The sequence below is a fragment of the Urtica dioica genome, chromosome 3 (assembly GCF_054948205.1).
Source record: "Urtica dioica subsp. dioica isolate 48M chromosome 3, U.dioica_male_clone48M_v1_H2, whole genome shotgun sequence".
Classification (NCBI taxonomy): Eukaryota; Viridiplantae; Streptophyta; class Magnoliopsida; order Rosales; family Urticaceae; genus Urtica; species Urtica dioica.
In genome coordinates, this window is record NC_142758.1 from 21456288 (window position 1) to 21468375 (window position 12088).

General features: G+C 39.9%; 1 protein-coding gene across 2 annotated transcripts; it reads right to left on the reverse strand.

Moving 5' to 3' along the window:
- Positions 1-681: 681 nt before the first annotated feature.
- LOC149402485 (SLH domain protein) lies at positions 682-10993 on the reverse strand. Of its 2 annotated transcripts, none has more exons than XM_089609119.1 (11): positions 10550-10993; positions 10374-10460; positions 10126-10293; positions 9845-9924; positions 8989-9077; positions 8717-8820; positions 8536-8623; positions 8380-8455; positions 1970-2084; positions 1152-1683; positions 682-1086 (listed from the first exon to the last, which is right to left on the reverse strand). In XM_089609119.1, the coding sequence occupies exons 1-11, from the start codon at positions 10833-10835 to the stop codon at positions 984-986; spliced, it is 1728 nt and encodes a 575-aa protein (XP_089465245.1). In that variant the 5' UTR covers positions 10836-10993; the 3' UTR covers positions 682-983. The 2 variants fall into 2 exon arrangements, with proteins under 2 accessions (XP_089465245.1, XP_089465244.1); XM_089609118.1 differs by having other exon boundaries at positions 8536-8632.
- Positions 10994-12088: the final 1095 nt, after the last annotated feature.

The window sequence follows — 12088 nt, forward strand, 5'->3', positions numbered from 1 at the left end:
TAAATATAGAGAAATTTCATTAATTGGGCTTAATAAGCCATTAAATATCAAGATTAGACCCTAATGTTTAAAAATATCTAAATATGGACTTTTGACCCAAAATCGGACAAAAATACCCTTGATTCAAAAAACCCTTAACTCAGTCGTATAATGGTCGTACACATTATAATCCTAGCGCAACCAATTCGAACATGAAAAAGAATTATGATGAAAATCATTTGAAAATGAGAGAAAAATATGGGTTTTTTGAATCAGGGGTATTTTTGTCCGATTTTGGACCAAAAGTCCATATTCAGATATTTTTAAACATTAGAGTCTAATCTTGATATTTAATGACTTATTAAGCCCAATTAATGAAATTTCTCTAAATATACTAGAAAAGTACCCCAGTAAAATAGTCATTAAAAATCATACCTCGTTATATGCATTTGCGAGCTTTTAATCCAAACTATTACACATCAAGAATATGGGCCGAATTTAAAAAAACATGCCCAACAAATTCTTCAATGCTACTATTTTTTAGGGTAGCTTCTCTATAAAACCCCATTTTTAAAACAAGAACAATATTTGAATTGCCCGGTCATAGTGTAGCTTCTGTAAAACCCCATTTTCAAATAAGAACAATATTTGAATTGCCCGGCCATAACAACTAATCAATTTTCAGTAAAAGATAATCGCCAAAAAAAGAAAACATATTCCCATTAGTTTTGAAATTATAAAGTGCAAAACATGTTTGGGTACAGATGTTTCGACATCATAGGAAATTAGGGACAAAACATTTCCTTGAAAGCACCAATTCCATCAAAGCATGTCTGCTGAGGCGTAGGCGAGGCTGGATATCTTGAATCTAACCAAAGTTAACACTCATACCGGTTTCGATCAAATTAATAGTCAAGAGTTCAAGACGATCCTCAAAGCAACGGGATGCTTTACAACTCGATACTATTCTTCGGATTGAAAAAGCACTGGTGTAGTATCTAAAACTAAGCACTCCACGAATGCTCATCCCATTTCCATCTTCTTTCGACATCCTCGAGAACCTTGGCACGTGCCTGGCTTTTCTTCGCTTCATCCTCTGCCCAAGATCTGCATAACATTGAGAACTAAATATTCGTTCTGTTGACATTTTCATAAATCAATGCAATCATTACCTCAAAATTCGAATGGCTTCAATCTCAGCCTTACGTACAGATTTTGTGTCGAGAATTCCTTCCTGCTTGGACTCTAAATCACTCATCATCTTGCGTAAATTGCATTTCTCGGCCACGTATGAGGTCTGCTCAGTCGCAAGTTTCTCTGACATGCCATTTACCTCTTCATTGAGGCTCAGAAGTAATTGCCTCTGACATTCCATAGCTGCCTTCTCCTTCAGTTTATCGGCGAAATGTTTTTCCTGGATAATCCTCTCCTTCTCCAAGTCAATAACCGCAGAAAGATAAATTTTCTCGACCTTGAGACCACGGGCTTTCTCTTCGTTAAGCTTCTCAGCCCAAGGCCTTTTTATGTCTCCTCTTTCAAGCATTTCTGACCACAGAGCTTCCATCTCGGCTTGCCTTGCTGAGCTTTCAGCTTCGAGTCTCAACAACTCATTGCTTATTGCTTCTGCCATTCTGCCACTGGTTAGAGCCACCGCAGCTTGTGCTTTTGTTGAAGGTTTGTTTGGTTGAAGACGCTTGCTCCGTCCTGCAGAAGCAGTTTTGAAGATGTTAAGCTTTTGATGACCTATGTGCAGCCATTAAGTGTCTTATCAACTTTAAATTGAAAACCGTGTAGTTAATCTTTTTATAGGTATTCTTATTCGTAAACCACACGGCTAACCCACTTTCTTTTAAGTTTGTGAATTGGATATTGCAATATATTTTGAAAAAAAAATAAATAAACGAGAGAGAGAGAGAGAGAGAGAGAGAAGGGAAGCAATTTTTAGGGAGCTGACAATCGAAACAAACAAAACATAATTACGAAAAAATACCAAATACTTTTCTGGTAATGCCCTTATCACCAGCCAACGTGTCCTTAAAAATCCCTGGAAAAGCATCTAACTCCACCCTTTTCATATCCAAGAAACCTTCTTTTGTTGTCATCATCTGGACTGTATACAAGTCAGTTTATAAACATATGATGATACTGTTATTTTTTTTTAAGACAAACTATATATTATATTAATGATATCGGGAATTTACAACCGGAGTAAGACTTCTAAGAACCTAGGATTATAGACCATGCGCAGACAAAGACGCCAAACTGTTATTCGGTAGTATATTAGGTGTATCTATATTTAGGAAGTAGTTTAAAGTGTATTATTCGTTCCTTATTGCTGTATATTCGGTTGTAATTATACCGATTCTTTCTTTGCTTTATTTTAGAAAATAGTTAACCTACTTGTACCCTATAAATAATTCCAGTTAATGAGAAGAAAATATATTCCGCTCAATACTTTTCTCATATGGTATCAGAGCCACAAACACCCTAAACACTTATCTAATCGGTTCAGCCAATTATCATATGACTGATCCGAGTATTGTTAGTACCAGTTCAACCGGAAATTCCACTCGGTCTGGTGGACCGAGTTCCTCTACTGGTCATTCCGATCAAAACCATACCAAAACCCTCTCCATAACCTCTCACAAGCTGAATGGAGGAAATTTCATGGAGTGGTCTCAATCGGTCAAATTGTATGTCCAAGGTAAAGGAAAATTTGGCTACCTTTCAGGATCTACTGTGCAGCCGAAAAAATCTGATGAAGCCTATGCAACGTGGGAGGCTGAAAACTCCATGATCATGTCATGGTTGGTGAATTCTATGGAGACGAGTCTAGGAAGATCATACCTCTTCCTACCAACCGCTAGCGAAATCTGGAGTGCAGTAAAAGAGACCTACTCGGATCTCAGCAACGCTGGCCAACTGTTCGAGATAAAGACTCGTCTGAGAAAAGCAAGACAAGGTGAGAAGACTATCACTCAATACTATACTGATCTAAGGACTCTATGGCAGGAATTAGATCTGTATTGCAGCTATGAGTGGAGCTGCCCCACCAACAGTACACTCTATCAAAAAATGGTGGAGAAAGACCGAGTCTTCGACTTCTTGGCCAGGCTAAACACAGATCTCGATGAAGTCAGGGGAAGAATCCTCGGACGAGAGCCACTGCCCAATTCCCGAGAGGCTTTTGCAGAGGTACGAAGAGAAGAAAGCCGTCGCCAGGTTATGCTCGGGCCGAAAAGGCAATGAACCTGCAAACCCGGTTGAAACTACGGCCATGACGAGTCGCTTCCAAAAGAGAGGTGAACGTCCCATCTGCGACCACTGCCACAAACCCGGCCATGTGAAAGCCAAGTGCTGGAAACTTCATGGAAAGCCTGAAGACTTCCAGCCATCACATCGATCAGCTCGTGACAAGGCTGCCTCCCACGCCACTCATGTCTTCACCGAGTCGGCAGCTTCCGAACAGCCCTTATTCACCAAAGAAAACTTAGAACAAATGTTTAACTTGTGGAATTCTCATCAGTCATCATCATCCACAACCCCATCCTCTTCCTTAGCTCAAAAAGGTACCTTTATATCAGCCATGAATGTTAAAATCAGAGATACTAATCCTTGGATCATAGACTCTGGGGCAACAGACCATATGGTAGGATCATCTTATGTTTTTAGCTCATATTTTCCTTGTTCAGGTTCCCAAAAGGTAAAAATTGCTAACGGCTCTTTCCTACCAATTGCTGGAAAGGGATGTGTCATTGTCTCACCACTCCTTACCCTAAATAATGTATTACATGTTCCCAATTTTGCATGTAGCCTTTTATCTGTGAGCAAACTTGTCTTCAGTTCTTTCTACCAGTTTACCTTTAATTCCTTTGATTGCTTTCTTCAGGACCGGCGCTCGGGGAAGATGATTGGCAATGTTAAGGAAAGTGGGAGACTCTTCTACATAGACTCCAACTTGAGTAAACAAATTCAGCAACCTCAGACTTCTAATTTATTATCATTATCTGATGAAATATTGTTATGGCATTTTCGGTTAGGTCATCCTAGTTTTGGATACTTAAAACATTTATTTCCTGTTTTGTTTAAGAATAAAGATGTGGACTCTTTGCAATGTGAAATTTGTCAACTAGCTAAGCATAAAAGATCTGTTTTTCCTGCACTAAAGTACATGCCGAGTAAACTTTTTTCTCTAATACATAGTGACTTGTGGGGGCCTTCAAGGGTTACAAATCTCTCAGGATCTAGGTGGTTTATCACTTTCATTGATGACCATACTAGAAATACTTGGATTTATTTATTAAAAGAAAAATCTGATGCTGCTAGTACGTTCAAATTTTTTTACAAAATGATAAAAAATCAGTTTCAAACTCATCAAAATTCTCAGAACTGATAATGGAAGGGAATACTTCAATAAAATTATGGGAGATTTTTTAAATGAAAAAGGCATAATCCACCACAGTTCGTGTGTTGATACACCGCAACAAAATGGTATTGCCGAAAGAAAAAATAAACATCTACTAGAAGTTACCCGAGCTTTAATGTTTTCTATGAATGTTCCAAAAAGATTTTGGGGTGAGGCAATACTTACTGCTTCATATCTAATTAATAGAATGCCAAGCAAAGTATTGAACTATAACACACCGATAAATACTCTTCAAAAATATTTTCCTAAAAACCGATGCTTTACACATGTTCCTCTGAAAGTCTTTGGTTGTGTTGCCTTTATTCATGTTCATGATAAGAATAGGGGAAAATTAGATCCTAGAGACATTAAGTGTATTTTTTTAGGATATTCACCGACTCAAAAAGGTTTTAAATGTTTTGATCCAAGCTCCGGTAAACTCTTCACAAGTAGTGATGTCACATTTTTTGAATCAAAACCTTTTTTTGAAAAAACTTCTCTTCAGGGGGAGATCACACATATTGAAGATCTTTTTTGGGAATTAATTGATGTTTTACCAAGGCAAGTAACAAATGAAAACTTAGAACCTGATAATGTTAATGCCACACCAAATATTTCACCAGATAATGACACTCAAACTAGTTCTGCTGAGGACCCAACTTCTAAATTACGTGTTCACTCAAGGGGGAGTCACGAGTCTCCGATACTTGAAACAATGTCCTCATCGGATCCAAGCTCCAGTCAATGTAACAATTCTCCCACTCTTTCTGATGAAACCTTAGAAGAACCGGCCCATATTGAACAAGGTAACACCTTTGAACCATTACAAACTCAATTTGAGGACCCAATAGCCCTTAGGAAAGGTGTTCGAGAATGCACCAAACATCCCCTTTATCCCTTGTCAAACTATGTATCCTACCTGAACCTATCTCCAGCCTTTAGAGCCTTTATCACCCGCATAACTACTGATGAAATCCCGAGTTATATACAGGAAGCACTAAGCATTCCAAGGTGGAGAGAGGCTGTCTTGGAAGAGATGAGAGCACTCAAGAAGAATGAAACGTGGGAGGTAACTCACTTACCGAAGGGGAAGCATATTGTTGGCTGTAAGTGGATATTTACAGTCAAATATCAGCTGATGGTCAGATAGAGCGATACAAAGCGAGACTTGTCGCTCGAGGTTTCACACAAACCTATGGGCTGGACTATGAAGAAACATCCAGTGGCAAAGCTCAACACGGTGCGAGTCTTACTGTCCCTAGCCGTGAACCAAGATTGGCCCTTGTTACAGTTTGATGTAAAAAACGTCTTCCTGAATGGAGACTTGGAGGAAGAAGTATTCATGCAACTTCCACCGGGATTTGACCAACACCCTAGCGGAGATGTGTGCAGACTGAAGAAGGCGTTATATGGTCTCAAGCAATCTCCTCGGGCATGGTTCGGAAGATTCTCCAAGGCCATGAAAGAAAAAGACTATCGGCAAGCTCACTCTGATCACACAATGTTCTACAAACATAACAAAGAAGGTAAAATTGCCATTCTAATTGTGTATGTAGATGATATAGTGATGACAAGCAGCGACGAGAGTGAGCTGACTGAGTTAAAAGAATTTCTGGCAAAGCAATTCGAGATTAAGGACTTGGGAAAACTCAAGTATTTCTTGGGAATGGAGGTAGCTCGATCAGACCGTGGAATTGCTATCTCCCAACGAAAGTATGTATTGGATCTGTTGAAAGAAACCGGTCTACTTGGCTGCAAACCGTGTTCTACTCCTATTGATCCAAATCACAAGCTTCGAAGAGAAGAAGAGGTTCCAGCGAATAAAGGGAGATATCAACGGCTTGTTGGAAAACTGATCTACCTGGCTCACACTCGACCGGACATCGCCTATGCTGTGAGCCTGGTTAGTCAATTCATGCATAATCTTTCAGAAAGACATCTCGAGGCAGTCTATAGAATCCTACATTACCTTAAAGGTAGTCCAGGAAAAAGTCTACTCTTCACTAAAAATCAGAGCAGACAGGTTGAAGTGTTTACCGACGCTGATTGGGGAGGGAACTCAGACGACCGAAGATCTACCTCAGCTTATTGTACGTTCATTTGGGGAAACCTTGTGACATGGAGGACAAAGAAGCAACATGTGGTCTCTAGAAGTAGTGCAGAGTCGGAGTATAGAGCTATGGCTCAAGGAGTATGCGAGGTGATTTGGTTGAAAGGAATTCTGGAGGAATTGAAGATTGAGTTTGAAGCCCCTATAAAACTGTTTTGTGACAACAAATCAGCAATCAACATTGCACACAATCCACTCCAGCATGACCGAACTAAGCATGTGGAGATTGATCGTCATTTCATCAAGGAAAAGCTAGAAAGAGGAGAAATCTGCATACCATTTGTTCCAACAGCAAAACAACTCGCAGATTTACTTAACAAATGGCTCTACCGTCAAAAATTTGAAGAACTAGTTAGCAAGTTGGGCATGATTGATATCTTTGCACCAACTTGAGGGGGAGTGTTATTCGGTAGTATATTAGGTGTATCTATATTTAGGAAGTAGTTTAAAGTGTATTATTCGTTCCTTATTGCTGTATATTCGGTTGTAATTATACCGATTCTTTCTTTGCTTTATTTTAGGAAATAGTTAACCTACTTGTACCCTATAAATAATTTCAGTTAATGAGAAGAAAATATATTCCGCTCAATACTTTTCCCATACAAACAATCCTAGGAGACAAAGAAGAAACATTAAAACCAAAACCGACTTTCCTTATATCAAATGGCCCCAGCCCAATCCCTGGAAAGGTCGGCTAAATAATAATTACGAAAATCAGAACATAAAGAATGCAACCATAAAGCGATTTCTGATTAGTTAGATCCAGGAGCTTGTCCGTGTCCCATTATTTAAGGTATCTGAATGAGACGACCCTAATTGATATTGAATATTGGAATAGTACTTCTAAGACCATAAATTTGATTAATAAAAATAGACTAGGAAAACACACTGACCAGATAACTAAAGTATTTGAATATCAAGATCAGAGCATAGCTAGTCCTACTTCTATTCGTACTCGGATTCTATACTACTAAAAGAGAAAAACACAAAAAGTACCTACTAACTAAAATTGTTCAATATTCCCCTTCCCGTTGGGCAGTGGATGTATCGTTGAGAACCTAGCAACTTTCCCTTACAGTGGCCAAGCTTTAAACAATGATCACAGAAAGAACAAGGCTTGCAAGGTCGAGAGTCTCAACCCGAAAATTGACAGCCAACAAGCCGGTTGAGAAGTTGGCTGGTCCGAGGATGCCAGGCGCCGGGGGTAGGCTGCAGCATAACTTGTTAACAGTTTTCTACATGGAGAACTTGGGAGAAGGTTTCTCGAAAGATGGAAGAGGCTTGGTGCTGAGAACCCAGCCACGAAATTCATCAAGGTTTGTGTAGTCGAACTTCATCATAGGAGGCAGTGATTGGAATGTTCAGAGAGGCTCTAATACGACTCTTATTGAATTGAATAAAAGAATAGTACTTTTATTCAATAGCCTTTGGAAGCTCCGGAACAAGTGTATTTTCGACGAAGCCTCTCCCTGTTTCGATAGCCTTTGGGATAGCCTTTTCCGCAATATTGGTTTTTGGCTTGCTACCCTTGAGCCCGAGTTTCGTTCCTATAGTCTAGCTTCCCTTTCTAGAGATTGGCCTAGTGCCCTTTAGCTTGTATCTTGCTTTTTCATAGTAAAAGCTTTCTTTTCTCTTTTTATTTTAATTGAGTTTCTTCTAAAAAAAAAAAAGAATAGTACTTATAGGACTGAAAATCTGATCCATAACTAATCCTACTCTTAATATGATGAATAGAGCATAACTAATCCTACTCTGATTTGAAACTAATAAAGAGAAAATACAAAGCTACCCTATCTCACTAAAATGCTCGTAAATACACTGCTCAAGGATCAGTATCATACTAACCAAATGAAAAGGAAACAAGTACAACAGTCAGAAACCATACCTGTTCAAAAGTCACTACACCAATTTTATAGTCTAGCTGGGCTTTCCAGTCGATCAGATCTAGTCGAGAGACAAAACTGTGACACCATAGACTAATTTACTTCACCGAAAAAATATAGATATTTTAACAAATGGAAATAGCAAGTCAATAAAATACCTGTTAGGAGAAAAATAAACACCTCCGTTCTCTTCCAATCCAACATCAACAGAGCTATGTGATAATTTGCTTGAAATAATACCAGCCTCTGCCAACGCTATACATTCATTGGAAAAGGTTCAGATATTTTCTTTAACCAGATCAAAACCTCAGGACCTTACAGCGTTAGGACAGTGCTTGCCTTGAATAGACGCAAAGTCTACATCATCAACGCTTATATCATCAAAAGCAAGCTTAGTGGGCTCTGAAAGTGATAGTTGTGTGATAATACGGTGTCTTGGGTCCCTATAAACAGAAATTGAAAAGTAGGCTCAACCTTGTTTTATACAAAAAAATTTCATGACCGGAACTCACAACCTACTTGGTGCAGTGGAGGTTCCGGCTACAGAGTACAATCCATCGTATTCTAGAATGGAAGATTCCAATCATACTTAGATTGATAATAAGACAAACCTTTCCAATAATGAGTTTATTCTAACAAGCCATCGACAATACTCTCTTCTGGTACATAACTCATCCGCCTTGACCTCATCTTCAAGAATCTGTGTACCGACACAACGATGTATGAAGTGGTAAAGGATGTTGAATAATGCGTGTAGTAGCAAAGTTTAGCCACACTTTCAAAAGAAGCAGTATAATGCACTTGTTTAAATAGACCTTGCGTAAATTCGTACTGTTCTCTTAACAGATAAACCACTACCATGTTGTTCAGTATGTATGATTATCTACGAGCTGGTATCTCTTGTGTATGATGAGTAATAAATAAATTGTTCATCTTTTCCTTCACTACTCTTTCTCTAGAGGGATCTAAGATCTACGTTTATCAAAACTGGGTACTCTTTGGGATTTTAATAACTCCATAGCTGACATCTATGAGATTTCAGCTGGTAGGGATCAAACTCCCAAATGGTGAGCACCAAGCAGCTCCGGCAATCTTTAGGAAAATATGGACAGAAAGTAATAGGAGAATTGTCGGGGACGTAGAACATCTGTGGGTGACTTATGAAACATAATTAATAAGTGGATGCTCAATGACTGTATGCCAAATATAACGTTTTCCGCAATTTCTTTTTCCAGACCTTCACAGGATTCGCCAGCTATTTGGGTGTAAAGGCCTATAGTTTTATTTGGTGTAATTTCCTTTCTTCATCAATAAAATATACATGTTTCTTCTCACAAAAATTTGTTAGATGTGACATATTAACATCATATTTTCAGAAACAATATCAAATTTGCTTTCTGCATTCCTATAACAAAACACGAGAGGGAGAAATTATGAAACTGCTAGACAGAGTACAACTAAGCCCACCATCAATTTCTTCAAAACTGATACAGCCTTGCGTTGAGTAGAATCCACCGCCATACGGATTATAACACGCTCAACGCCTTCTGTTAATGCCATAACATTATAGACACAATATAACTTAGAAGCCGAATAAAATTGCATTCAGTTCGGTTCCTATCAACTGAATTAAAATAGAAATCAACAGTACGTGAAAATACTCCAATCAAAGATGCAAAAAAGGATATATATGTAATCCATAAGGCCATTAGTAGAAACGACTCAGATATGTGAGAAACTCAGTGCACCTGAAGTGACATTTTCACGAGCAGCATTAGATTCTAACCCAGAACTCGGTTCAGACACATGGGGGTTTCCATCAGATTTTTCACAGGCAATAGTTGAGCTTATATTTTCTCTGGAACCAGCCATTATCGGTACCCCATCTACTGGACTTGAAATTCGAATCTTTACACCTGCAATAACAAATAGTCAGAGACAGATATAACACATTTTAAGCAAAAATAGACATTACATATCAGACTTTCTGACAGACCTCTTTTGGACAGCGATAAGTAAGCAATGGTAGAGACTAGAAAAACCAACAAAGCTCCAACACCGCCAATGACAATCAAAGGCATTCCTACACAACAGAAAAGAAACGACCTAGCTTAATTCGGAAATAACAACGTTCAATTCCCTATTAAAGAACAGACATTCGAACGAAATTACCTCGGTTCTCGTCGCGACTGCGAATCGGAGGGTCCGAGACTGCCCAGCCGCCGAAGTCTCCGCAGAAATTAAGCTCCGGCGAGAACCAAGACGACTCTACGCCTCTCCGGTCGGGAATCGAAGCGAAAACACGGAGCCCATACGTCGCGGATCGGAGGTTACGGCCGAGTGGCTTCTTCGGTGAGACGAAGGAGGAGATGACGTGGCATCGTCGGAGAGAGGAGAGATAGTGTGCAGGAGCGAAGGGAGAGGAAAGGTTCGCCGGAGCTAAAGAGGAATCAATCATGGTAGTTGGGCGTTTGAGTGTAGGGTCGTTTCGGTTTCGCTTCTAAGACGAGAGACCGAGACAGATCGAGAGAGTGTGTTACAGTGTAGTTTTCTTTCTTCTCTCAATGGGTGGGGGGTTGTGTCTGATTCTCTATTTTTTGCCACACCAAATAACGCTGTTTCTTTTTTACACCAAAATGAGTCGCGCTTTAAATCTGGCCTCAAAGAGGAAGTGCATTTCTATTTTCATGACCACCGAATTTCGGATTTCACTTAAAGAAATTATTCCTTTTTTACCGAAATTCTATTAAATTTAGAAATAGAATTTCCATTTTAGACATATGAAGATGAATTTCTTTTTTATCATAAGATTTTTTTTTTACGTAATTTAGAGCTGTTGGATTTGCAACTGCCACAATACCAATGGCTCATCATTTAAAAAAACATAAAAAAATAAAACTTATTTATACGTGCGGAAGAAACTATTTTCGCTGGTGGAAGTCAACATCCGCTCATCCAGTGGAAGGCAATTCTGTCACTCACGTATTTTCACGGAAGGAATCTGTTGTCGCACGAGATCGGGGCTTGCCGCAAGGAGGCGCAGGCTTCGTCTATGACGGTGCTCTCTTCACGTGCCCTGACTTTCCGCAACGTTCTCCCTTTGACCAAGTCGGTCAAGGGCCGAACGTCGGGATTCCCCTCTTGGGAGGCCGCATGTACATCCCCTGTCTTGGGTGAGGGGTTCGAAGGACCGGCTTCATTCACTACGGGGAGTCCCAAGTCTTTCGTGAGAGAAGTCTCGATATCCTCCGAATCGCTAGTGCCCTCGTAATCAGGGTCGCGGTCGCGACTTTCCTCATTGAGGTTTTTGGGATCCCCATCAGGGATCACCGCGTTATGCGTAGGTCGTTTCGCAACCAGTCGGCTGTGGTACCTCGCATTCTTTGCCTTTAGTTGACGGATATTCTCCTCCAACTCCATGATGCGGTCGTCCCTGCTATCTGGAGATGGAGATGGTGAGCGGGTCGAGCTCTCTTCAGGGAGCGACTCTTCATCACCTTGCGCTCGGGAGCGCAAGAAATATTTTTTGGTCCCAGTAGCGTTATTAGGGTTGTCGCCCTCAGAACGTATGGATGGTTGACTACTCATCTTTTCTCGAGTCCGAGAAAGTCGAGTTTTCAAGAGAAAAGAAGAAGATGGACAGAAGGGATTTCGGGCTGAACAAGTCGGGAATTCCCCTCCTTCTAGCGCCAAAATGTTGTAGCACGAAAA